The sequence below is a fragment of the Oncorhynchus kisutch genome, linkage group LG20, assembly GCF_002021735.2.
Source record: "Oncorhynchus kisutch isolate 150728-3 linkage group LG20, Okis_V2, whole genome shotgun sequence".
NCBI lineage: Eukaryota > Metazoa > Chordata > Actinopteri > Salmoniformes > Salmonidae > Oncorhynchus > Oncorhynchus kisutch.
Window position 1 is genome coordinate 23,449,462 of NC_034193.2, and position 27,276 is coordinate 23,476,737.

Below are 27,276 nucleotides of genomic sequence, written 5' to 3' on the forward strand. Positions count from 1 at the left end.
CACCAACACACCTTGGGTGGTCGTAATCGAGTCCCTATTTTTCAAATGTCTGTCAGAATGTCAACATTTAGATGACATGTCAGCCAAGTTGATGTTAACTTTAAACCCTACTACCGGTTTCTTTACTGTGATTCACCAACATAACACCCCTAAATAACATATTCTCTTAACGGTGAATCCTGGGCTCTTGCCAGGCCGAAAAGTTACACTTGTGGTTATTTATATGAATAATGCTTAACATGAATAGTGTTCTGGCCTTGAAGCCAGACAATATATTGGTTTAAATTTAATTGACACATTTTCTTTCTCTCAGAGCCTCAAAGAGGGACTGACCGTGCAGGAGCGCATGAAGCTGTTCGAAGCGAAAGATTCCAGAAAGATCTGAATATTGTGGACTCTGTTTCTTTTCCACACTTCACTCAAATGAAAATGGCGATCAGACTGCAGAGATCACGCCCCCCCCCCCCCACCGCCAGGAAGATAAACATACACATTACAACTCTACCGTGATCCTGGACTAACTGCACCCCGTTCGGAATAGAAAGTGCTCTGACTTAATTAAAGTTTTCTTTGTTGTTGCCAGTTTTTTGATTCATTGAAAGCTTTTTAATATGCTACGGTTTCTCATTTACACTGTTTAATTCTGTGAATATGCTTCACGATTCTTGCAGCTGTCAATCATGGCCTTGACGTGTTTAGAAATGTAATACGGTGATAAGTATATCCACTCTCCTGGGAATTTAAATATGTTTTGGGCTGCATTGCAGTTACGAGAGGGCTTATTAAAGGATAGCATTTATCTTCCATTATGTTTTTGGCTTCTCAGTTTCTTAATCCACTGAAATGCCAAAACCGAGGGGTTTGGTTCAGTATAATAATCTGTCCCAATAGGAATCCGTTGAAATATCTGCTGTAGTGTTTTGTTACCACAAACAACAATTGCTATTTCTAATTATGATGTTGTACGTGTTTTAAATAAGTGGCTGTTCCACTTGTTGTAAATAACTACTGGAAGAGATATGTAAGAGTAGGGTTGACCAGGGATTGTGGTGGCATCTGGTGACTACTTGATTTACTTGAGGAAACAGTTTTTTTTTCTTCTATAATGTTGGTGTAGTGGCTTCAAGCCAACTATATACCGTGCAACCAAACTTCACGGCTAGGCTACTGTCAAATATTATGGCAAACAACCTAACTCGCTACTGATAACATACGCCCTTTTTGTCGTGTGAGGTTTTCAGCCCAGAAAGTTGACCTAATGTAGAGCTTTGCATGACTGTTAATTTGAATTAGTGAATTGATCAATTCCTATAATTTTTCCTTTTGTGTTTTAGTGATTGTTCAGTTTGAACAGACCTCTCCTCCGTAAGCTTTGCTTTGCTTCACCGCTCTTGTCTTTTTTATTTTTGATGCTGGGAGGGGAGATGTTTAACTGAACATGCCTTTCACTTGGTCCAATGCCCTGACCTCTCTTTAAAACCCCTTTTATCTTTCTGGCTCCTTTGAGTTCAAAGATAAACACATTCACAAAACCTGTGCAGCTATGGAAACACTGTATAGTATTCAAAGCACGCCTTGTAAATATACTGTATGCCACACAGAAGTTGTTTGTGTTACGTTTTAAATCTGTACCTTGCTTACTAGCAACATATACTTACATATGAAAATATATATATGAATATTTTTTATTTTCGTTTGAATGTAAAACGTCAAATAAATTAACCGTTTCTGAACCTTGTGTGATTTGTTCTTGAATTACATTTAGACTCCATTGACACCAAATGTCTGCCATTTTGTTGGATCCTTTTTACTGTTGCAGGGTAAAGGTTCTCCACAGATGTCTTTGAAGTATAACTGCATTACCAAGGGGTTCCTCATCTGGTGAGGTACATCCATTTTTGTATTTTTTTAATGTACTTTTATTTAACTAGGCAAGTCGGTTAAGAACAAATTCGTATTTACAATGATGGCTTACCGAAAGGCAAAAGGCCTCCTGCAGGGACGGGGGCTGGGATGAAAAATAGGGGACAAAACGCATCACAACAAGAGACCTAAGACAACACAGCATGGCAGCAACACCACATGACGACAACAACATAGTAGCAGCATAACACATGGTACAAACATTATTGGGCACAGAGGACAGCACAAAGGCAAGAAGGTAGAGACCACAATACATCACGCAAAGCAGCCACAACTGTCAGTAATAGTGTCCATGACTGAGTCTTTGAATGAAGAGATTGAGACAAAACTGTCCAGTTGGACTTGATAGACGACAATGAGCACATTATGGAAGATAGCTTTATTTTATTTGTAGACTTTTACAAGGCATTTGATACAGTTGAACACTATTTTATTTTTGAGACTTCAAAGTGTAATTAAGAAACTTTACAATAATAGTAACATCTCTGTTAAATTATCCCATGGAACTTCACAGAGATTTGACATTAGACGTGGAGTTAAACAAGGATGCCCAATTTCGCCTTTCTTATTTTTATTGGTCACACAAGTTGTCACTTCATATAAATAAGGATAGTTTAGGGGTATTCAGATACAAGACAACAAGATAAAACGTTTACAATTGGCTGACGACACCACCATAAAAAAAAAAAAGATAATGAAGTCAGGAAAGCTATTGAGTGTGTTAATGCCTTCTTACATGTATCAGGTTTGTCTCTGAATATTAGGAAATGTGAATTATTTGCGTTGAAAAGATGTGACTTAAACACAGTATGTAATATCCCTGTAAAATATATGATCACATATCTTGGTATTACAGTTAGCAAAGATCAGAAAGAAAGGGCCAACTTAAAATCCTCTCCTATTGTAGAGAAAATTGGAAAGAGATTTAACTCCTGGTTAGTTAATGTTAATATGAGAGATTCTGATATTATGTTTTATTTTGATCCAACTAATATGGACCCTGACTTAACTGTCATTGTTCATTTGTTTATTATGGAAGATTCTTTGTCCATAAAATGAAGTGGGCAGAGAACAAACCCCTTTTCACATTATTTAAGAGAGGATTTAAATATTATTTTGAAATGATCAGTAAATGTAAAAACAAAAAAGCAATACACACCATAAAAGTATTTAACAAATTGAAAATGAATCTTGATATGTAATACTGCTGTCTGTTAGGTTTATGTACTCTGGTTTGTATATTTCTTTTTTTTGTGTGTGTATTTGTTATGCTCATAATTTAAAAAAAAACATTTAAAAAATGTTGGTCCTTGTAGTATCTATCGGGGGTGTATTCATTGCATCTTGCTTCGGAAACCGTTTACCGTTTAAGAACCAAACGGAAGTAAACTTCAAACTGAACGAAACGGGAATGGACATACCTTAATTTGTCCAATAGGAACTTGTTTTCGTTGCAAAATGGTTTCTGTTGCAAACGTTTTGCAACACAATCGGTGTAATTAATTCACCCTGGGCTCCATATCCAGCTAAAACAATTGCGTTTATGTAAAATAATATAGCCAATCCAGTAATCTGCAAATGTCAGACGTTAACATCCACTGTATAGGTTTGTATTCACATGTTTTATATAACTTGTCACTAGTTGTTTTGCAAATTGACCATCAGGAGGCAGGATTTGGTTTCAACGAGAGACTTCAAGTGTAACACAACTCGTTTTCCTAATTTAATATACAAATACAATAATTAATCTTGAAAGTTAACCTCATGGATGCTTTAAAATAATTGTATTTTTAATGTTCTCATCTTGACCCATTTTCGAGCATAGATCATTGTAATGGGGACGGAAACATTTATAGTAATTTGTTTCTTGGGGAAGATTATTGAGTGAGCGCAAACAGGATATTGCTGTCATCTGTCAACAAAGCAGAAACTCTTATTTTTTTAGATGTTTTAGTCCATTCAAATCAGCTCTGGAGGAGGCAATTATTTTGCTCGAACTCTATTTAGTTATTATGGTCATTTCATGCTCATGGGCTGTATATTTTCTGTTCGTTTCTAAACCTGTAATTGGGAAAACTTAAGATTGTTTCAAATTAAGAGAAGCAGCTAGCTAGCCTGTATGGCCAGTCTACGTTCATGTCACATTCAGAAGTGAAAAGGTAAGTATTACTTTTAATATAGTGAATATTATTGGTAGCTAAACAAAGCTGTCTTCAATGTTGTCCAACTTGTTTTAATCCTCACCCAGAATTGTGGGTTTTCTTGACATCACTCGTCGCTAGCTACCTGAAGTTTGTCGCACGGCAAAATGGACTTTTCCAAATTTCTGGACGATGATTTCGACGTGAAGGACTGGGTGAATGGGGCCTTCAAGATGCAGAAGGATGTGCCTGGGAAGGCAGATGCACACGCGGCAACGCTGGTCATGAAACTGCAGTTGTTCATCCAGGAAGTCAACAATGCAATAGAGGGTAACTAAGCTTTGGGACAACATCGGGAATCTATTGTTTGGATTCCCTGAGTTGTGAACGATCTGGTGGGTGGCGACGAAAAATAACCATACCACAATGTAGCCGATTCACCCCCCCCCCCCCTCTGATTCCAACTTTTGTCTGAACCGCACCATATCCCGATGTTGTCCCGAAGCTAGGGTAACAGTGACATACTGTCAATTTTGTGTCTCAAGTCATGCTATTTTATTGCAGCCTGTTCCCCGAAACTACCAAGTACATAAGTGTTCCAGGTTCAGTTAACTGAACTAGAAGAACCAAGAGTCATAGGCTACAGTAACCCAATAATTGTCCAAGGACCTTGTTATTTTCAGAGGAAGACAGGCTCTGGCAGCCAAGACAGCCAAATATTCAATTTAAACGAGTCAATTCTTAATTGTGATACAGGTTTAGAAACGTAAAGCCCTCTAATTTCATGTCACATCAAAATAATTCTACACTTACTGTACACTGTTTTTACTGTACACGGTTTTAACAGACTTCATTGCAGCTGATCATTTACAACGCGTTCTGGTGGCTTTCTCCCATTACACACAGGTGTTCGGCGCTTGCTAGATCGCTAATTAGAACAGAACTGTCTTCCGTAAACATGCGCCGTAATCTGGAGATGAGCACAAACGTTTTTGACTCATGCCATACGCTGCTGCTACTGTTTGTCTAACCTGTTGCCTAGTTACTTTATTCATAGTTATGTACATATCTGCCTCGATTACCTCGTACCCCTGCACATTGACTCGGTACTGGTACCCCGTGTATAAAGCCAAGCTATTGTTACTCATTGTGTATTGATGATTATTTTCTATTATTTCTCTATTTTCTGACTCTGCATTGTTGGGAAGGGCCCGTAAGTAAGCATTTCACTGTTAGCCTACACCTGTTGTTTATGAAGCATGATTTGATGTCTCCTGCTTCTCTGACCATTGACGTACACAATGGGAAACATTTGAATTGTATTTCTCCTTGTCCAGAGAGCAGTAACCAGGCCCTGCAGAACATGCCCAGAGTGCTGCGGGACGTGGAGGCCCTGAAGCAGGAAGCGTCATTCCTGAAGGAGCAGATGGTCCTTGTCAAAGAGGACATCAGGAAATTTGAGCAGGACACTGTTCAGTCCATGCAGGTATGGGCGCCATTTGCGTTATAAACGCACATCAGACGGATACCTCATCGAAATTGACTTGCGACTAAGCAAACACACACACACACACACACACACCACGCAAATATGCAGCACAGTCAGTCCATGTAGATACGGCGACATACACACAGTCGCATAATACTATATCGTACTATGTTCAGGATATTGTCCTATTCAAATAGGATAACAAGCTCCCAGTGTGGCAAATGCAGTTGAAGTCGGAAGTTTACATACACCTTAGCCAAATACATTTAAACTCAGTTTTTCACAATTCCGGACATTTAATCCTAGAAAAAAATTCCCTGTCTTAGGTCAGTTAAGATCAACACATTATTTTAAGAATGTGAAATGTCAGAATAATAGTAGAGAGAAGGATTTATTTCAGCTTTTATTTCTTTCATCACATTTCCAGTAGGTCAGAAGTTTACATGCACTCAATTAGCATTTGGTAGCATTGCCTTTTTAAATTGTTTAACTTGGGTCAAACATTTTGGGTAGCCTTCCACAAGCTTCCCACAATAAGTTGGGTGAATTTTGGCCCCTTTCTCCTGACAGAGCTGGTGTAACTGAGTCAGGTTTGTAGGCCTCCTTGCTCGCACATGATTTTTTTTTATAGGATTGAGGTCAGGGCTTTGTGATGGCCACTCCAATACCTTGACTTTGTGGTCCTTAAGCCATTTTGCCACAACTTTAGAAGTATGCTTGGGGTCATTGTCTGTTTGGAAGACCCATTTGCGACCAAGCTTTAACTTCCTGATTGATGTCTTGAGATGTTGCTTCAATATATCCACATCATTTTCCTGCCTCGTGATGCCATCTATTTTGTGAAGTGCAACCGTCCCCCCTGCAGCAAAGCACCCCAACAACATGATGCTGCCACCCCCCTGCTTCACAGTTGGGATGGTGTTCTTTGGCTTGCAAGCCTCCCCCTTTTTCCTCCAAACATAACGATGGTCATTAATGCCAAACAGTTCTATTTTTGTATCATCAGACCAGAGGACATTTCTATGTCGATATAGGACTTGTTTTACTGTGGATATAGATACTTTTGTACCTATTTCCTCCAGCATCCTCACAAGGTCCTTTGCTGTTGTTCTGGGACTGATTTGCACTTTACGCACCAAAGTACATTCATCTCTAGGAGACAGAACGCATCTCCTTCCTAAGCGGTATGATGGCTGCGTGGTCCCATGGTGATTATACTTGCGTACTATTGTTTATACAGATGAACGTGGTACCTTCAGGCGTTTGTAAATTGCTCCCAAGGATGAACCAGACTTTTCATTTTCTGAGGTCTTGGCTGATTTCTTTTGATTTTCCCATGATGTCAAGCAAAGAGGCACTGAGTTTGAAGGTAGGCTTTGAAATACATCTACAGGTACTCCTCCAATTGACTCAAATGATGTCAATTAGCCTATCAGAAGCTTCTAAAGCAATGACATAATTTTCTGGAATTTTCCAAGCTGTTTAAAGGCACAATCAACTTAGTGTATGTAAACTTCTGACCCACTGAAATTGTGATACAGTGAAATAATCTGTCTGTCAACAATTGTTGGAAGAATTACTTGTCACGTACAAAGTAGATGTCCTAACCGACTTGCCAAAACTATAGTTTGTTAACAAAAGATTTGTGGAGTGGTTGAAAAACGAGTTTTAATGACTCCAACCTAAGTGTGTGTAAACTTCCGACTTCCAACTGTATGTGTTGTTAGTTATACAGCACTAAGTCTTTGGCGTGTGGATTCTGTGTTGCAGGTCTTGGTGGAGCTCGATCAGGTCAAGTCTCGGATGCACCTAGCCTCCGATGCACTACAGGAGGCAGACAAATGGAGCACGCTCAGTGCAGACATCGAGGAGACCTTCAAGACACAGGTGGCGTCAAACCACCTCTAAAACCCTGCTCCACTCCCCTTAGTATGCTGTAATATCTCTCTGCACTGATTTAAGGATTCAGTGACTTGATATTTTAGGTGGCACGGGTGACCAAATATAAGAGCGTTGAAGCGTGAGGCTCAACTTCTCTGCTGTTTTGGTGCCCTGGCTACCACGCTGTGAATAGTGTGAAGTGAACCTGTGCACATGCGCAGATACTGTCAGAGAGAGTCTTTCATCTCGCTCATCTCAATATCTGTGATGCTGCATCGTGACTGTCATTCTGCTGTGTCGACTTATAACAAGTGACCAACTCCTCAAAGGCAGAAGACATCCCACGTTAACGGGAACACACAAGCTCTAGTCATTTTCATTTTTGACTTGACCAAACATCGATTTCCATTTAACCTGAACTTTCTGCCACTACCTCGTTCCCCCAGGACATGGCTGTAATCTCTTCTAAACTGACCGCCATGCAGAACAGCCTGGCTATGCTGGTGGACACACCAGACTACTCTGAGAAATGTGTGCACCTGGAGGCTTTGAAGAATAGGCTGGAGGCCTTGGCCAGCCCCCAGATAGTAGCCACCTTCAACTCCATGTCTATAGGTAAGAGACGGTCTGCAAATAAATTATGATTGGGTTGAGATGGAATGCTCAATCCGTATTAGTTTAGACCGGTCTTTCTGAAACCTGATTCTGACTAGGCTTATGGTTTTCTTTTCTTCTGCAGACCAAGCCAAGCTCTTTGTGAAAGTCTTCACAGAAATCGACCGAATGCCACAGCTTCTTGCCTACTACTACAAGTGTCATAAGGTATGTGTTACATTATCACTGATTTTAATTTAGCGTAATTGCTTACGTGGTTTATTTTGTAGGTAGGTGTTTTCCAATTGTTGACTTGAATTCTCGTGTGTGTGTGTGTGTGTGTGTGTGTGTGTGTGTGTGTGTGTGTGTGTGTGTGTGTGTGTGTGTTTCCAGGGTCAGCTGGTGAGTGTGTGGCAGGACCTGTCTCAGAGTGAGCTGAGTCTAAATCAGCAGCTGGCTGAGTTCTACGACACCTTGCTCTCCACCTGGCACTCCCAGCTACAGTGGAGCAGCCAGGTATACTCACACACACACATACACAGTCTAGTGCTTTTTAAACTTTTTCAGTGGGATCCCATTTCTTTCATCAGAATTTCTGGTGAAATTCTTCAAATAAATTTAGATTTATACTTTTCTCATCACAATTAAAATAACCAATAAATACTTAGTTTTACTCAATAAAATGTGTATCTTTCTCATTATCTTTCAAAGAAGTTTGTATATTGTCCCATACAATGATCTGTAATTCAGCCCAATTATGTATTTCATTATGTGAAAAACTGGCTAAACACTGCAATTCCCACTCGACCCCGACTTTGAGTACCACTGCTCTGTGTCATACCATAACACACGCGCTCCATCGTAACATAACACACACAACTAAGTATCCTTCCCACACTGTATCATACCATAACACACGCGCTCCATCGTAACATAACACACACAACTAAGTATCCTTCCCACACTGTATCATACCATAACACACGCGCTCCATCGTAACATAACACACACAACTAAGTATCCTTCCCACACTGTATCATACAGCAACGCATACTCTCAGTTAGGGCTGCCCAAGTAATTCAATTCACATCGAAATTGCAATATTGACATTTGCAGTGTCCATATCTCAAGAGATCCATATCGTATGCAATATTTTAAAACGCCACTCGGCCGAGTCAGTTTAATTTTTTTTAACTTTGTTTGTCATCTCTCTTCTCTTGCGTCTGCTTTCCACAAGCCTTGCCCCGTGTCACTCAAAGCAGCGCGGCTCCGCCTCCTCACTGTTCGATCCACTATAAGTTTGCATGCAGTTCCAGTCATGCAGTCCACAGATTGTTCCAAACACAAACGATGCTGCTTTCCACTTTGCTTCCTAATATAAGTATTTATATGATTCCAACCGTTCACCCAAGTGTTTTGATTTAAAAAAAAAAAAAGCTATATTTTTTTCGCCCGTATCGTGCAGCCCTGCTCTAGGCATCCTTACTCACACTACCATACATTTACACACCATGACTTACACTAATAGACTGTACAATAAAAACATATATATATTCTTGCTGTAAAAAAACATGTCCGCAGAGGGTCCACAATCTTCCATCTACAACTTGTCATCTCCAACCTAACCCCATGTCCCCATATGACTATATGAATTGATCTACCTTCCACCACCAGGTGTTTAAGAACCCATACGAGGTGGTGACAGTGCTGCTGATCCAGACCCTGGGGGCCATGGTGCCCTCCATCCCTGTGTGTCTGAGCACGGCCATGGAGCGCGCCCCCCAGGAGCAGCGGCTGGACACCCTGCTGGAGCTTCACCACACCGCTGCCACCTTCGGCAGGAGCCTGGCGCAGGCCATGTTGCCTCACCTGGGTCTGTTCAGCCTGCAACTGCGTCTATGTATTTATTTATTTATAGGCCTATCATTTGCACGTTATTCGACAAGTCTGTCAATGCTGAGGTGTAAAATAGTTGTTGATTTTGCTAAACAGTTTATTTTCATCCGCAGTCCCTTGTTAGTCAGCAGTGAGATTGATGATATAGATTATAAGATTGTAATGATATCAGCCCTGCGTCAAAATACTTGAAAGGTGGCCTTGATTTTGCTTGGAGTTTGCACTTTTGGGACTATTCCATAGGAACATAATTATAGTAGGGAAACTGAAGTATTTGAAAGATCTGCTCATGACATGTTTATGGTAATCTTGATAGTGACGCTAATTAATTGTATTGATATATATATAACGCTGAATCCTAACTTGAGCTCCACTCAGGTAATTCAAACTTTTCCTTGGGGTTGACATCTGAGTGTTTTTTGGGGGGGGTTGGGGGGGTTCAGAGCTCACAAGGTAGACTTATGTTGTGGTTGTACCTCTCAGGCGAGAACAACCTGCTGAAGGTGAATGAGCTGGTCAGTGCCCTGTACGACCCCTACAAACCCTACCAGCTGCAGTATGGAGACCTGGAGGAGTCCCACCTCCTCATTCAGATCAGCGCCGTGCCCCTGGTGAGGCACATTTACATTTTAGTCATTTAAGAGACTTACAGGAGCAATTAGGGTAAAGTGCCTTGCTCACCTAGTCGGCTCTGGGATTCGAATCGGCGACCTTTTGATTACTGGCCCAATGCTCCTATCTGCTAGGATACCACCTCACACACACACGCACAAACCAAACCTTATTCAATAGTAATTTCATTTTTTTGGGAAGGCGAGTGGAAAGGACCTTGTGATCATTGACCGTGTACCTCTTGCCTTCTCTCTTCATCGTACATTTTCTTCTCTCTCCCGCTCCTCTTTCTCTGTCCCTCCCTCTTTCTCTCTCTCCTTATTCCCCTCCTTCTTTCAGGAGCGTGGTGAGGTGATAGACTGTGTAGAGGAGCTGAGTCACTCAGTGGGGAAGCTGTTTGGCCTGGCCGGTGCTGCTGTTGACCGCTGTGTCAAACTGACTGACGGCCTGGCCTTGTGTGGCCTCCTCAAGGCCCTCAAAGCCCTCTTCGCCAAGTAATTATACACGACTATACACTTTTTAAAAACATTTTATTGATCATTTTTTGGGAGGTGGAATGTTAACTTTTCAGTGTAAACTTAAACATGTAGAAAAGATAATAGAGCTATACAGTATATTTTCTTTTAAATAAGATCATCTTTGAGAACTAATAATCGCCATTCCAAAAATGTCATTGCATGGGGCCTCAATTGATTTTGTTATGTTTGAGTCACTCAGATCGCATAAGAACATGGCTTAAGCCATGGTAAAATGTGTAGAATTGTAGTAAATTAGCTTTAAAACATAAGTTTTGTCTCTGCGGCCAAGAGGACACCCACTACTCCCCCAACCCTAATTATGACACCACTGCTGGAAAAGAAATCCTAGGGGAAACACTGACAGTTCATACACATACTACACAGTACATGCACATTTCAATATTTGTGTGAATATTCTGGTTGACTTTTGTCCATTGCTCTCACATGTATGTGTCTTGGCCAATTTTTCTACAGGTATGTGTCAGACTTTTCCACTACTCTGCAGTCAGTCAGGAAGAAGTGCAGGTTGGAGGACATGCCCAGTGCTGCTGTGTTCCAAGAGGATTGGACTGCCTTCCAGAACTCGGTCAGGTGGGTTTTGTGTGAACCCAAATCAAACTCTGCTGGCTCTATTTTCCTTTGCACATTGTCATTTTCAGGATGCTTCCAACAACCATGGTTAATTAGATGTTAAGTCCAATATTTAGGGGACTGAGAGGTTTTGGACTGCTTCTGACTGACATTTTGGTGTACAAAGCACTCTGTTAATGTCACAGGGCCCAGTGTCTTATTGTACACTACATGACCAAAAGTAAGTGAACACCTGCTCGTCCAACATCTCATTCCAAAATCCTGGGAATTAATATGGATTTGGTGCCCTCTTTGCTGCTATAACAGCCTCCATTCTTCTGGGAAGGCTTTCCACTAGATGTTGGAACATTGCTGCGGGTACTTTCCATTCAGCCACAAGAGCATTAGTGAGGTTGGGCACTGATGCCTGGCTCGCAGTTGGCGTTCCCATTCCATTCAATTCATCCCAAAGGTGTTCGATGGGGTTGAGGTCAGTGCTCTGTGCAGGCCAGTCAAGTTCTTCCTCACCTATCTCGACAAACCATTTCTGTATGGACTTCGCGTTGTGCACGGGGGGCATTGTCATGCGGAAACAGGAAAGGGCCTTCCCCAAACTGTTGCCACAAAGTCTAGAATGTCATTGTATGCTGTAGCGTTAAGATTTACCTTCACTGGAGCTAAAGGGCCTAGCCCAAACCATGAAAAACAGGCCCATACCATTATTCCTCCTCCACCAAACTTAACAGTTGGCACTATGCATTCGGGCAAACATGGTTCTCCTGGCATCCTCCAAACCCAGATTTGTCCGTCAGACTGCCAGATGGTGAAGCACGATTCATCACTCCAGAGAATGTGTTTCCACTGCTCCAGAGTCCAATGGCCGCGAGCTTTACACCACTTCATCCGTCGACTTGGCATTGCACATGGTGATCTTAGGCTTGTGTACGGCTGCTCGTCCATGGAAATCCATTTCATGAAGCTCCAGACGAACAGTTCTGGTGCTGACGTTGCTTCTAGAGGCAGTTGGGAACTCTGTAGGGAGTGTTGCAACCAAGAACAGACCATTTTTGCGAGCCGCGCGCTTCAGCACTTGGTCCCTTTCTGTTTTCTGTGAGCTTGTGTGGCCTACCACTTCCCTGTTGACTGTTATTGCTCCTAGACATTTCCATTTCATAATAACAGCACTTACAGTTGACTGGGGCAGCTCTAGCAGGGCAGAAAGTTGACGAACTGACTTGTTGGAAATGTGGCATCCTATGATGGTGCCACGTTAAGTCACTGAGCTCTTTGGTAAGGCCATTCTACTGCCAAAGTTTGTCTATGGAGATTGCATGGCTGTGTGCTCGATTTTATACATTTGTCAACAACGGCTGTGACTGAAATGGCCAAATCCACTAATTAGAAGGGGTGTCCAAATGCTTTTGTATATATAGTGTGTTAGAAAGCACCATATTTCTGCTACCACTCTGTCAGCAGAGCTGACTTTAAGTGTCAGGTTTTACACCCCGATTTGCGTAGGGAGTGACGTATCACATTTTGTGCCCTATCTAGACAAAGAATCGATTGAATTTGCCTCTGAGCAACGGTGCCCAGCCTGCCAGATGGCATGTTAAAGGCAGATTGACATTTATTGTCATGAATCTTGCTCTGGAGGCAGAATTGAGCTATTTCTGCTATGTGGGCCAGATGCAAAGTCACCATTTTGTGTCTTCATTTAAGGTGAGGGTGAGGCATTAGGGTTAGCAGTGTAGTTAAGGTTAGGTCTAAAATCAGATTTTATGACTTTTTGGCTGTGCCAGCTAGTGACCACTCTGCAGAGCTGCCTCCAGGGCAAGGTTCATGACAATAAATGCCATATTAAAGGGGACAATCTAGGGACTCTGTCAATTGTGGTTTCGTCTCGCTGTGATATTCTGAGCCAGATTGGGAGCTCTCGAAATGAATAAATGCGAAATAATTTTGTAGAATTATTAGAAGGGACGAAATGTCTTAATGCGCAAAGCTGAAGTTGTAACGAGTCTGTACACATTCGAATGGTGTTTCTGCTTCGCTAAGAGGACGCTTGGTAGAACATGCTGTGCCGTCAGTTATATGAAATGGATCCAAACTTGTACTCTCACCTAAATATGATCATATTTATTTTACAGTTCGTTATAAGGTTGAATATTATAGTAAATTGTTTATAATTTGATTGTTACTATATTTAGAAAGCATTTCAGTAATTACAAGCTCTATTCCCGCACTTTTTTTATTTTATTTTTAATTTTTTACCTTTATTTAACTAGGCAAGTCAGTTAAGAACAAATTCTTATTTTCAATGACGGCCTAGGAACAGTGGGTTAACTGCCTGTTCAAGGGCATAACGACAGATTTTGTACCTTTGTCAGCTCGGGGATTTGAACTTGCAACCTTTCGGTTACTAGTCCAATGCTCTAACCACTAGGCTACAATAGGACAAAAGTCTGATATTATTTTTTTAATATTTTCGTAATATTTGTACTATATACTTGAGCCTGTGTCCTCAAAAGTGTGTACACCTCAGCAATTTTTTTTTTTTATACCAGAAAGTTCATTTCCAGAGCTTTCGAGAACTATGCAGCATTACTAGATATTGTTTATGGTAATATCATGAATAATAATAACTTTTGGGTCTCTTTAGGCAGAAATCTACATTTTTTTTATTTCCCCCATAATGTTCAACCAGGCCAATGCAGCACAGCTCGGCCGGTCATGGCCCGGTAGTATGAAAAGAGTAATTGTGCATGAACTGTCTGTTATTTTTGCTACCCCGTGTATCCTCTTCATTGCAGGATCATTGCCACCTGTGGGGAGTTGCTGAGACAGTGTGGAGCCTATGAGCTGCAGCTGTCAAACAAGTAAGACCAATGTCATCGCTCTAGCCGAGTTCCAAATCAACCCCCAGACCCTACTCCCTAGCTACCTGACTCCCCTACTTACAGTGCCTTGCGAAAGTATTCGGCCCCCTTGAACTTTGCGACCTTTTGCCACATTTCAGGCTTCAAATATAAAGATATAAAACTGTATTTTTTTGTGAAGAATCAACAACAATTGATTGGATATTGGATATTTCAAACTTTTTTAACAAATCAAAAACTGAACAATTGGGTGTGCAAAATTATTCAGCCCCTTTACTTTCAGTGCAGCAAACTCTCTCCAGAAGTTCAGTGAGGATCTCTGAATGATCCAATGTTGACCTAAATGACTAATGATGATAAATACAATCCACCTGTGTGTAATCAAGTCTCCGTATAAATGCACCTGCACTGTGATAATCTCAGAGGTCCGTTAAAAGCGCAGAGAGCAACATGAAGAACAAGGAACACACCAGGCAGGTCCGAGATACTGTTTAAAGCCGGATTTGGATACAAAAAGATTTCCCAAGCTTTAAACATCCCAAGGAGCACTGTGCAAGCGATAATATTGAAATGGAAGGAGTATCAGACCACTGCAAATCTACCAAGACTTGGCCGTCCCTCTAAACTTTCAGCTCATACAAGGAGAAGACTGATCAGAGATGCAGCCAAGAGGCCCATGATCACTCTGGATGAACTGCAGAGATCTACAGCTGAGGTGGGAGACTCTGTCCATAGGACAACAATCAGTCGTATATTGCACAATCTGGCCTTTATGGAAGAGTGGCAAGAAAGCCATTTCTTAAAGATATCCATAAAAAGTGTCGTTTAAAGTTTGCCACAAGCCACCGGGGAGACACACCAAACATGTGGAAGAAGGTGCTCTGGTCAGATGAAACCAAAATGGAACTTTTTGGCAACAATGCAAAACGTTATGTTTGGCGTAAAAGCAACACAGCTCATCACCCTGAACACACCATCCCCACTGTCAAACATGGTGGTGGCAGCATCATGGTTTGGGCCTGCTTTTCTTCAGCAGGGACAGGGAAGATGGTTAAAATTGATGGGAAGATTGATGGAGCCAAATACAGGACCATTCTGGAAGAAAACCTGATGGAGTCTGCAAAAGACCTGAGACTGGGACGGAGATTTGTCTTCCAACAAGACAATGATCCAAAACATAAAGCAAAATCTACAATGGAATGGTTCAAAAATAAACATATCCAGGTGTTAGAATGGCCAAGTCAAAGTCCAGACCTGAATCCAATCGAGAATCTGTGGAAAGAACTGAACTGCTGTTTACAAATGCTCTCCATCCAACCTCACTGAGCTCGAGCTGTTTTGCAAGGAGGAATGGGAAAAAATGTCGGTCTCTCGATGTGCAAAACTGATAGACATACCCCAAGCGACTTACAGCTGTAATCGCAGCAAAAGGTGGCGCTACAAAGTATTAACTTAAGGGGGCTGAATAATTTTGCGCGCCCAATTTTTCAGTTTTTGATATGTTAAAAAAGTTTGAAATATCCAATAAATGTCGTTCCACTTCATGATTGTGTCCCACTTGTTGTTGATTCTTCACACAAAAATACAGTTTTATATCTTTATGTTTGAAGCCTGAAATGTGGCAAAAGGTCGCAAAGTTCAAGGGGGCCGAATACTTTCGCAAGGCACTGTATATCCCTTCATACTTCCCCCATTCTCTTGCCATGACCTATAGGTCAAATTTATTTAAGTACGTTTTATTTGAAAGGGAATTGTGCATGGGCCTCAACACACTTTATGATCCTATAGGATCCTGGCCACGGCGGGGAAGTACCTGTCTGAGTCGTACAGCCCTAGGAGCCTGGCGGGCATCCAGGAAGCCAGCTCCACAGAGAGGAAGGCAAGCGGCAGGAACCCCTGGCAGGAGTATAACTACCTGCAGAGGGGCAACATGTCAGAGTACAACAGCCTGATGGGGCTGCTCTACTCCCTCAAGGTATGGATGTTCATACGGGGGGGGGGGATGACTTGGCACTGTTAACTTTCATTTGGGTTTAAGGTTTTTAGCTTGGGTGTGATGTTACAGTAGTTGTTGGCTAGGATGGGAATGTAGCCTATAAATGGTCAAATGTCCCATTTTTAACTATTTTCAGAGTGAAAATACAGAGAGTCTTGTGATCTGCGACCTATGTCATTTTTGCTTCAATAAAAGCTTGTAAATGCAATTAAGTAAGTTTCACTATGTTTTCAGGGAGTTAGGTCTGTTGTGAGGTCTGACATGTTCAAGTTGCCATTGTTTTGTAGGAGAAGGGGACAGGTAACTCCATTCTTCTGGCTGAGCCCCGAGTGGCTCTGACCCGTCTCAACCAGCAGGCCAACCAGCTGGCCTTCGACTCGGTCTTCCTGCAGATCAAACATCAACTCTGCTTGGTCTCCAAAATGGAGGTCTGTATGTGTGTGTGTGCAGTCAGTGAATCTAGTTTCTGTATGTAAATGTAATGCTTACATATGTTCCGTCTTGTACCACGGCTGTTATCAGAGCCGAGACGCAGGAGGTTTTGGAGAGAGCTATGCTGAAGACCTGCCTACCTTCAGCTTGTCCCCACAGGAGTACATCACCAATGTATGTCTGGCCTAACTATGGGCACAACATCTACAGGTTATATAATTCAAGTCATAGATTCAAGTGTTATTGTATATGTATTATGTAATATAACCTGTCCTTGCAAGCTGTTTTTTGGAAAAATGTTTTAGTGGTGGTTTTTCTGCTGTAAATGTTCACCGTTAGTGTTACTATAGTACTATGAATGTTCCGGTTCCGTCAGGTTGTGTTGAGGTGGCTTACTGCCTGTGGTTTCTCCTTGAAAGATAGGACAGTACATCATGTCTCTGCCGCTCCACTTGGAGCCCTTTGTGACGCAAGAAGACCCGGCGCTGGAGTTGGCCCTGCACGCAGGAAAGCTGCCTTTCCCTCCTGAGCAAGGTGACCCCCCCCCCCCTCTCTTTCATTCGGTCTATCCCTCCATCTGTCTCTCTACTCTTCCCTCCTTTTAGATGTTTGCCCCTCTTGTCTGGTACCCGTCTCCCTTGTTCTTTTGCTCCTCATCTCTTCAGGTTTTGCACCTTTTTCCTCTCTTCCCCAGTCCTCTTCTATCTCCCCATACCTCTCCTCTCTCTTCTCAGTCTTCCCCCCCACTTTACTTATTGCCCTAAACTTCCGGTCTCTTCTTTCTTTCTCTCCTTGCACACTCCATCTCTCCTCCAGTCTCCCTCTCGTTTGTCCTAATTTCAATAGCTGCCCTTGCCATTTTCTGTGTGTGACTGGCCATGCCTCATGTTTGTCTGATGTTGTTTCAACCTCAGGTGATGACCTTCCGGAGCTGGACAACACAGCAGACTACTGGCTGGGCTCCATCGCCAGGGCGACCATGCAAACGTACTGTGACGCCATCCTGCTCATCCCAGAGCTCACGGCCCACTCCACCAAACAGCTGGCCACCGACATCGGTACTGTACCTCTGTCAATGACCCCCAAAATATTAGGGATGTAACGATTCACCGATAAGCATTGGTCCCCGGTTCAAATGTTGAAGATACGAGTGCGTCGCTCTGCGGGACCCCAAACCTGCTCCGACGTTCAAATGTTACAAATTGCCGGTTCACTAATGTTTTTTTAAATCGTATTGTTTTATTCTGAAAATACCTCATCTGTTGTGACTGACTGGATGTGTCCTCTCCTTCAGTTCAGTAGCCTGTCGAACTTTTGTGACTAACTGCCTATGACTGTCAAATAACAACTGTGCGCACAGCTGGGAGATACAGCTGCTGGTGCCAACGAGAGGTCGGCCTATCCCTGTTCTAATAGGATATTTGTACATCTGTGCGGCACTTTCAGCTTTCAGAGGCCTGTAAAATGGCTCTCTCAATGTCAAATTATAGGCTTTATTAGTTTGAGTGACAACCAATGTAATTTGCTGGCTCATTGTTACCAAATGTGCTGTAGAAAATGGTGTTTTACCGGAGTTGTGTAGCCTACCAGAGTGGATGCAACTCACATCCAACTGCTGATTTAAGGTTTTCAATCATTCAGATTTCATTTAGATTGTTCAGGTTCACCATAAGAAATAGTTTTGGTAGTTTTGCTTTAAACAGTCAATGTTTTTGGTAATTTTTTACATAAACAGGGTTATTTTGTAAGGGCAGCAATAATTTTTGCGAGAATGCAAGGTTGCATTCAATTCCTGTACTCCCTGTTCACCCACGGCTGCATGGCCAGGCACGACTCCAACACCATCATTAAGTTTGCAGACGACACAACAGTGGTAGGCCTGATCACCGACAATGACGAGACAGCCTATAGGGAGGAGGTCAGAGACCTGGCCGGGTGGTGCCAGAATAACAACCTATCGCTCAACGTAAACAAGACTAAGGAGATGATTTTGGACAACAGAAAAAGGAGGACCGAGCACGCCCCCATTCTCATCGACGGGGCTGTAGTGGAGCAGGTTGAGAGCTTTAAGTTACTTGGCGTCCACAGCAACAACAAACTAGAATGGTCCAAACACACCAAGACAGTCGTGAAGAGGTCACGACAAAGCCTATTCCCCATAGGGCAACGAAAAAGATTTGCCATGGGTCTTGAGATCCTCAAAAGGTTCTACAGCTGCAACATCGAGAGCATCCTGACATGTTGCATCACTACCTGATACGGCAATACGCAAGGCACTACAGAGTGTAGTGCGTACGGCCCAGTACATCACTGGGGCAAAGCTGCCTGCCATCCAGGACCTCTACACCAGGCGGTGTCAGAGGAAGGCCCTAAAAGCTGTCAAAGACCCCAACCACCCCATTCATAGTCTGTTCTCTCTACTACCACATGACAAGTGGTACCGGAGTGCCAAGGCTACTCGGACTATCTGCATTGTGTATGGTATTGGGGCCCATGTATTTAGAGTCATATTGAATCGTTCATGAAATATTTGTTAGATAGCTCTAGATCAATTTTGTACATGGAGCCAACGTGGTTATAAGTACTGAATGTCATTGCTTCTTGGATGCTGTATGATCATCTGGAGTTGGTTGTTTAGTAAAAAAAAAAAAATGTCAAGAATGTACAGACTCGTTTTACATTTTCAGATAAAAAAACTAAACCAAGAAGCAATGCGTACTTACACACACGTTGTATCATCGTTGCATCATCAAGTATGCGTTGTCAAATGCCTACTTGCCAAAGCATCAATAGTGTATCATTAAGCATGGCAGGTTACTCTACGTCTATTTGTAATTAATATCGGAAACCCAGAACTAAAATGTTGACGCTCGATTAACTTCAGGGGGAGATGTGAACTTGACTTGCAAAGTATCCCCCTCCCTCCCTTAATTGGAAACTCTACAAGTTTCAGGCAAGTCTATTGGCCAAATGTCCACTTCTGAAATTTGAAATATGCGAGCACCTGCAAAATTGTAATTTGTCCAAATGTTCAGTGGTGAAAAATCAGCATACCCAAACAGAGTTCCTTGTTAGTCGTTGCATCCCACAGACTGTTGACAGACGCATCGATACCATTTATGTTAAGTGCGTCTATCCACAAGAGATTAATTGGTAATAATATAGTAATAATCTAATTGTATCGGTCACATACACATATTTAGCAGATGTTAAATGGGGGTGTAGCGAAACGCTTGTGTTCCTAGCTCCAACAGTGCAGTAGTATGAACAATGCACATGAATCTAAAGTTAAATAATGGAATTAAGAAATATATAAATATTAGGACACGCAATGTCGGAGTGGCATTGACTTAAATACAGTAGAATAGAGTACAGTATATACATATGAAATGAGTAAAGCAGTATGTAAACATTATTAAAGTGATATGTGATTCTATGTATATGGGGCAGCAGCCTCTAAGGTGCAGGTTTGAGTAACCGAGTGGTGGCTATTTAACAGTCTGATGGCCTTGAGAGAAGCTGTTTTTCAGTCTCTCTGTCCCAGTTTTGATGCAGCTGTACTGACCTCGCCTTCTGGATGATAGCGGGGTGAACAGGCTGTTGCTCGGGTGGTTGTTGTCCTCTGATGTTTTTGGCCATCCTGTGACATCAGGTGCTGTAGGTGTCCTGGAGGGCAGGTAGTTTGCCCCCGGTGATGCGTTGGTCAGACTGCACCACCCTCTGGAGAGCCCTGCAGTTGCGGGCGGTGTAGTTGCGGTACCAGGCGGTGATGCAGCCTGACAGGATGCTCTCAATTGTGCAGTTGTAAAGGTTTGTGAGGGTCTTAGGGGCAAAGCCGAATTTCTTCTGCATCCTGAGGTTGAAGAGGTGCTGTTGCGCCTTCTTCACCACACTGCCTGTGTGGGTGGACCATTTCAGCTTGTCAGTGATGTGTACGCGAGGAACTTGAAGCTTTTCACCTTCTCCACTGCGGTCCCGTCAATGTGGATAGGGGTGTGCTCCCTCTGCTGTTTCCTGAAGTCCACGATCAGCTCCTTTGTTTTGTTGACGTTGAGAGAGCGAGGTTATTTTCCTGGCATTCACCTCCTCCCTGTAGGCTGTCTTGTCATTGTTGATAATCAGGCCTACTACTGTTGTGTCGTCTGCAAACTTCATGAATGAGTTGGAGGCCTGCGTTGCCACACAGTCATGGGTGACCAGGGAGTACAGGAGGGGGCTGAGTACCCACCCTTGTGGGGCCCGTGTGGAAGATCAGTGAAGTGGAAGTGTTGTTTCCTACCTTCACCACCTGGGGGCTGCCTGTCAGGAAGTTCAGGAACCGTTTGCACAATGCGGGGTTTAGACCCAGGGCCCCAACTTTAATGATGAGCTTGGAGGGTACTATGCTGTTGAATACTGAGCTATAGTCAATGAACAGCAGTCTTACATAGATATTCCTCTTGTCCAGATGGGATAGAGCAGTGTGATGGCGATTGCATCGTCTGTGGATCTATTGGGGTGGTATGCAAATTGAAGTGGGTCTAGGGTGTTAGGTAAGGTGGAGGTGATATGATCCTTAACGACTGTAGCCTCTCCAATCACTTCATGTTGACAGAAGTGAGTGCTACGGTGGCCTCCCTAGTGGTGCAGTGGCCTAAGGCAGTGCTAGCTGTGCCACTAGTGATCCTGGGTTCGAGTCCAGGCTCTGTCGCAGACGGCCGCGACCGGGAGACCCATCGGGCGGCGCACAATTGGGCCAGCATCGTCCGGGTTAGGGGAGGGTTTGGCCGGCAGGGATGTCCTTGTCCCATCGGGCACTAGCAACTTCTGTGGCGGTCTGGGCGCAGTGCACGCTGACACGGTCGCCAGGTGTACGGTGTTTCCTCCGACACATTGGTGTGGCTGGCTTCCGGGTTAAGTGGGCATTGTGTCAAGAAGCAGTGGGTACAGGAACAATGGTGGACATCTTGAAGCAAGTGGGGACAGCAGACTGGGATAGGGGGATATTGAATATGTCCGTAAACACTCCAGCCAGCTGGTCTGCGGATGCTCTGAGGACATGGCTAGGGATGCCACCTGCAGCCTTGCGAGGGTTAACACACTTAAACGTGTTATTCACGTCGGCCAGGGACAACGATACAGTCCTTGGGAGCCGGCCGTGTCGGTGGCACTGTGTTATCCTCAAAGCTGGCGAAGAAGGTGTTTTTAGCTTGTCCCGGGAGCAAAACATCTGTGTCTGCGAAGTGGCTGGTTTTTCCCTTTGTAATCCGTGTTTGTCTGTAGACCCTGCCACATACTATATTATTACCTATTATTGACTATATTATTACCTATTATTGACTATATTATGTCCATACTATGTTTTCAGTGTGTTAGTGCCACACAGTGTTTGTTGATCTTCAACATCTGTCTCCTAACAGACTATCTGAGCAACGTTATGGACGCTTTGGGCCTGCAGCCCTCCAGGACCCTTCAGCAGATAGTGACCCTGCTGAGGGCCAAGCCAGAGGAGTACAGACAGACGGCCAAACTGCTGCCCCGCAGACTGGTGTCCACCATCGCTGCCCTGAGAGGGCTGGACCACTGACCACGGTCACACTCTAAACCGGTAACGGACTATGGACAAAAAAAAAGCTATTTTTCTAACTCTGGCACATTGACATTTAAATGTTGATGAATGTACACTGTCTCTGTCACACAAGTCCAACGTTAAAAGTTTTTTTTTTTTCTCGTCCCAACACAAATACATTGTCTTTCACCTCCTGTGTTGGTCAGCCTGATCTCAAATGTGTTTACACTTGACCCAAAAACAAATCCAGTCTTAGAATGTAGAGAGAAAAATATCAAATTACACTTCTTTTTTTTTATACGTGTTGTAAATATGGAAGTATGTCATGTAAAAAATTATGATCCTACTCAAATCGCTTGTTCCTCACTGTTTTTCTTCTCTATAGATTTGATCGCTACAATCTGGAGTCTGGACCCCTGGTATGACGGAGAACTGAGAAGTATCCATTTGGGGATATTCCCATCATGCAACATCTTCAAATCAAATATTGTAACTGCTTTGGCATCATACTATTGGCAATTCTGTTAGTAAAAAAAAAAGATTGTTTTCTATTATGTTACATTTTTGTTCATTTACACTTATATTGGGGTAAATCCGGGTAGAATTGGTTTTGCTTATTTGTAATGTACTGGAATCTGTCCACTAATTGAATAAACATGTGGCCTTGTTGTCTTCAAGTCTTTGATAATGAAATTAATTGAAGATTCAAGTTCAATGTCTGATTAACTGAGGATGCTGTTGCCACAGCAAGGGTAGTATTGTTCACATAGGCTATGTTTAACAGTATGAAGGTTCATCTCAGAAAATCATTAATGAACATACTGTAATGCTAGGGTTGGCAACAGGCCAAAGCTTATTTTTTTACATTTTTAAATAGACTAATCTCCAGGAATTCAACTGATTTGTTTAATTTAGGAAATATGTTCCCAAGTATTCCCACAGACAAAAAAAAAGATGTGATCATGTCTGGAATTGTTATTTTGAAATACAATCTGTTTTGGAGCTTAGTTGTGGTCAATTTGCAGTGTTTCCGCCCTGACCATCCGTCGGACAAAAATCGTCTTGAATCTAGTTGCCTACCCCTGGCCTGCCGTAAAACAGTTGCAGGATAGGCTAACTGTAGTGAGGATCTGAATTTTCTGGGCACCAAATTATCGGAGTATCTTTCCCAATGTAAAAAAAAAAAGTGTTATTTTTGTATATATATTTTAGGCCTAGCTGTGTATGTGTCACTGTCTGATTTCTAGTGGAGCATTCTGGCCTACAACAGGAAAGTAGAATGAGACAGACCCCAGTCAGCATCACATGCCGCTACCTGCTCTCCTCCAACATGGATCAGTGTTTGGCCGTGACGTCAGCCGTCACCGCCCTGCCTGCCTGCAGTATCGGTGACTCCAGATGATGAAGACAGGAGAAGCGGCCTTGCGATGAATCAGAATTAACAGGGAAATAAGCCATCACAGGATGAGATACTGCTTTAAACTTGGCGACGGAGGTATCGAACGATGTTCATTTTACGGCGCTTATACGATGGATAGTATTATACCGAATGGAGGGAGCGGTGGACTATGCTTCCCTCCGGGCTTCTTTCTAGGGGCTTTTCAGTTTAAGAGCGCTTCTGCAAGCGCTTCCACGGTATGGGCGATTTAGTGAAGACATCCACGAGTCTATAAACATCAGCAATACAATCGTTTTGGGCAATATCGTGGAATATTTATGTTCTTAAAGATTCTAGAATAGGATTATATAGGTGGAGCTGCGGTTTATTTAATAAAACATGAGCCCCGCTCGGTACACTGTGGTCCCAATATATGGGTTGATTTATTGCTGTTGATGTTCGAGTATTGTGAGTCGCTGATTTTCTAATGAACGCGGTTCATTTTGGGCATCCAAAATGTTACACCTGCATGGCATGACCCTAAATTGATAGACTACGAGAATATTAACATTTGCTCGTGCATGGAGACCCTCTAGGCTACCTAATTTAGAGTGGCATGATAGCATCTCCCCATGGAGAATATTTATGCAACCCGACGCAGTGTTTTAATTGAGATAAGAGACATGTCATGGGTCTTTTGTTCAGGCTATAGGCTGCTGGTGATAAGACCCTCAAATGCTCCACCTTTCCTCCAAAATAGTGTTTTATAGCCTACTACTGTCATCATCAGTGAGGAGCATAAATAACATCAATAATTATTATCACTGTGGTTGGCTTTTGTCATTGGGAATGACAGACTGATCCAATTATTGTCCAGAGGTGCTCTCTCTAGTAAGATTTAAATATTGAGAAACCCCAGCCCGACTGTGACCATGTCGAAAGCTGCCACTAAAGAGAAAAAATCATTCAGCAAGAAGCTCTTCCGAAGGGGCTCAGTGCGCTCGGTGGGGAGCTTTATGAACAGAGTTCTAAGGACTCTGTCGACTTTGTCCCATTTCGGCAACGAGGAGCATCAAGATGAAGACAAGGACGATGCAAGTTCCATCCCGGCCACCACTGGCGGCTCTGTCCCCTCCGACGACAGTGACTGTGGCGGGTTCCTGTTTGGGGACAAGGTCCCCGGAGTTGCCGGACTCAAGAACCATGGCAACACCTGTTTCATGAACGCTATCTTGCAATGTCTGAGCAACACGGAGCTATTTGCTGAATATCTAGCATTGGAACAATACCGTGGAGAGGACAACAGTCACGGTACTAATGACAAATCGACTGAATCGAATAAACCGAAGTCAACCAACGGTGTCTGTATCCAAAGAAAGGGACACCAGCAGGAGTCAGGTGAAGTCACCGAGCAACTTTCTGGTCTCGTCCGCGCTCTGTGGACGTTTGAGTACACCCCACAACACAGCCGCGAATTCAAGGTATGTGGATGCACGCCCTGGCAACTGAATTGTTTTGATCGCTGTCTATTGTTTGATGGAAATGGGATTAATCCTATGGTTTATAAACTGCGACGGGCGCACACTTGAAAGCCATTCAAATAGTTGGCATGGGTTGTTGCAATGCAGTACGTGACTAACATGCACCTGCCAACCGTTACAATGTAACCGCACAAATGCAACTGATTGTTTCATTGGTTCGTTCTGTCATGGTGTTACTTCGTTGCAGAATCTCATAAGTACAGTAAACCCAATCTACTGGTTGTCTGTGGGGATTGAACGTGTCAAGCCAAACTACTATAGGCCTACTATTGATTCATTCAAAGTGACTGTCATTAGCAGAAACATATAATGCGCAGGTGATGAGTATGCGTGTGTTAGAGCAGGTAGGCTAGGTGTGTTTGAGAAGAGCTGGATAAGAAAAGCTGCACACTCAGTCCAGCAGAATGGCAGACTGTGACCCACGTGACTACCCAGTGAGGAATACATCCAGAGCTGGTGTCAACCAGACTAGTAGAATGGTTGGCCAATCCTGTATTAGTGCATAGGCCTCGGGTGCTTTGCAGTTCAGGAGATATACACACGATTTACTTCTGATGGATATCTGAATGTTGAGAGCACACTCAGAAAGTATTCGTACCTCTTGACTTATTCCACATTTTGTTGTGTTACAGCCTAATGTCTCACCCATCGACACACAGTACCCTATAATGACAGTCAAAATATGTTTTTTGATAAAATAAAAAAAACATTTATTGAAAATGAGATACAGAAATATGACATTTACATAAGTATTTACACCCCTTTGCGTTGCAAAGAGAATGTCAAGAGTGTGCAAAGCTGTCATCAAGGCAAAGGGTTGCTACTTTGAAAAATCTAAAATATATTTTGATTTGTTTAACACTTTTGGTTACTACATGATTCCATATGTGTTATTTCATCGTTTTTATGTCTTCACTATTATTCTACAATGCAGAAAATAGTAAAAATAAAGAAAAACCCCTGAATGAGTAGGTGTGTCCAAACCTTTGACTGGTACTGTATATACTGAAATATCACATTTACATAAGTATTTAGACCCTTTACTCAGTACTTTGTTGAAGCACCTTTGGCAGCGATTACAGCCTCAAATCTTCTTGGGTATGACACTACAAGCTTGGCACACCTGTATTTGGGGAGTTTCTCCCATCCTTCTCTGTAGATCCTCTCAAGCTCTACCAGGTTGGATGGGGGGCTTCGCTGTACAGCTATTTTCAGGTCTATCTAGAGATGTTTGATTGGGTTCCAAGTCCGGGCTCTGGCTGGGACACTCAAGTACATTCAGAGACCTATCCCAAAGCCACTCCTGCATTGTTTTGGCTGAGTGCTTAGGGTCGTTGTTCTGTTGGAAAGTGAACCTTCTTCCCAGTCTGAGGTCCTGAACACTCTGGAACAGGTTTTCATCAAGGATCTCTCTGTACTTTGCTCGGTTAATCTTTCCTTCAATCCTGACTAGTCTCCCAGTCCCTGCCGCTGTAAAACATCCCCACAGCATGACTCTGCCACCACCATGCTTCACTATAGGGATGGTGCCAGGTTTCCTCCAGATGTGACGCTTGGCATTCAGGCCAAAGAGTTAAAACTTGATTTCATCAGACCAGAAAATCTTGTTTCTTATGGTCTAAGAGTCCTTTAGGTGCCATTTGACAAACTCCTGCATTGGCAAACTCCTGCTGTCATGTGCAATTTACTCATGAGTGGATTCCGTCTGGCCACTACCATAAAGGCCAGATTGGTGGAGGGCTGCAGAGATGGTTGTTCTTCTGGAAATTTCTCCCACCTCCACAGGGGAACTCTGGATCTCTGTCAGAGTGACCATCAGTTTGGCCGGGCGGCCAGCTCTAGAAAGAGTCATGGTGGTTCCAAAGTCCTTCCATTTAAGAA

General features: G+C 42.9%; 3 protein-coding genes across 9 annotated transcripts in view; all 3 read left to right on the forward strand.

Annotated features, from left to right (window-relative positions):
• LOC109865500 (myosin phosphatase Rho interacting protein) overlaps positions 1-1,733 on the forward strand; it is a 102,453-nt gene extending 100,720 nt beyond the window's left edge. For all 6 annotated transcript variants that reach the window (XM_031799606.1, XM_020453737.2, XM_020453739.2 and 3 more), the window contains one exon: positions 314-1,733. Coding sequence is in view for 5 of the 6 variants with exons in the window: in XM_020453737.2 (XP_020309326.1) it covers positions 314-385 (72 nt within the window). In the remaining variant the exon portion in view is untranslated. The remainder of the gene's footprint in view (positions 1-313) is intronic.
• A 2,063-nt stretch (positions 1,734-3,796) lies between these two features.
• On the forward strand, positions 3,797-23,156 carry LOC109865501 (conserved oligomeric Golgi complex subunit 7). 2 transcript variants are annotated; one of them, XM_020453741.2, is made up of 19 exons: positions 3,797-4,082; positions 4,172-4,394; positions 5,402-5,550; positions 7,324-7,440; positions 7,881-8,049; positions 8,174-8,256; positions 8,422-8,544; positions 9,703-9,901; positions 10,408-10,535; positions 10,876-11,030; positions 11,529-11,645; positions 14,435-14,500; positions 16,289-16,475; positions 16,784-16,924; positions 17,019-17,102; positions 17,348-17,462; positions 17,843-17,986; positions 22,328-22,515; positions 22,862-23,156. In XM_020453741.2, the coding sequence occupies exons 2-18, from the start codon at positions 4,232-4,234 to the stop codon at positions 22,492-22,494; spliced, it is 2,307 nt and encodes a 768-aa protein (XP_020309330.2). In that variant the 5' UTR covers positions 3,797-4,082; positions 4,172-4,231; the 3' UTR covers positions 22,495-22,515; positions 22,862-23,156. The 2 variants fall into 2 exon arrangements, with proteins under 2 accessions (XP_020309330.2, XP_031655470.1); XM_031799610.1 differs by having other exon boundaries at positions 4,206-4,394.
• A 667-nt stretch (positions 23,157-23,823) lies between these two features.
• LOC109865155 (ubiquitin carboxyl-terminal hydrolase 31) overlaps positions 23,824-27,276 on the forward strand; it is a 28,822-nt gene continuing 25,369 nt past the window's right edge. The window contains exon 1 of the mRNA XM_020453265.2: positions 23,824-25,335. Within this exon, the coding sequence (XP_020308854.1) occupies positions 24,787-25,335 (549 nt within the window). The 5' untranslated portion in view covers positions 23,824-24,786. The remainder of the gene's footprint in view (positions 25,336-27,276) is intronic.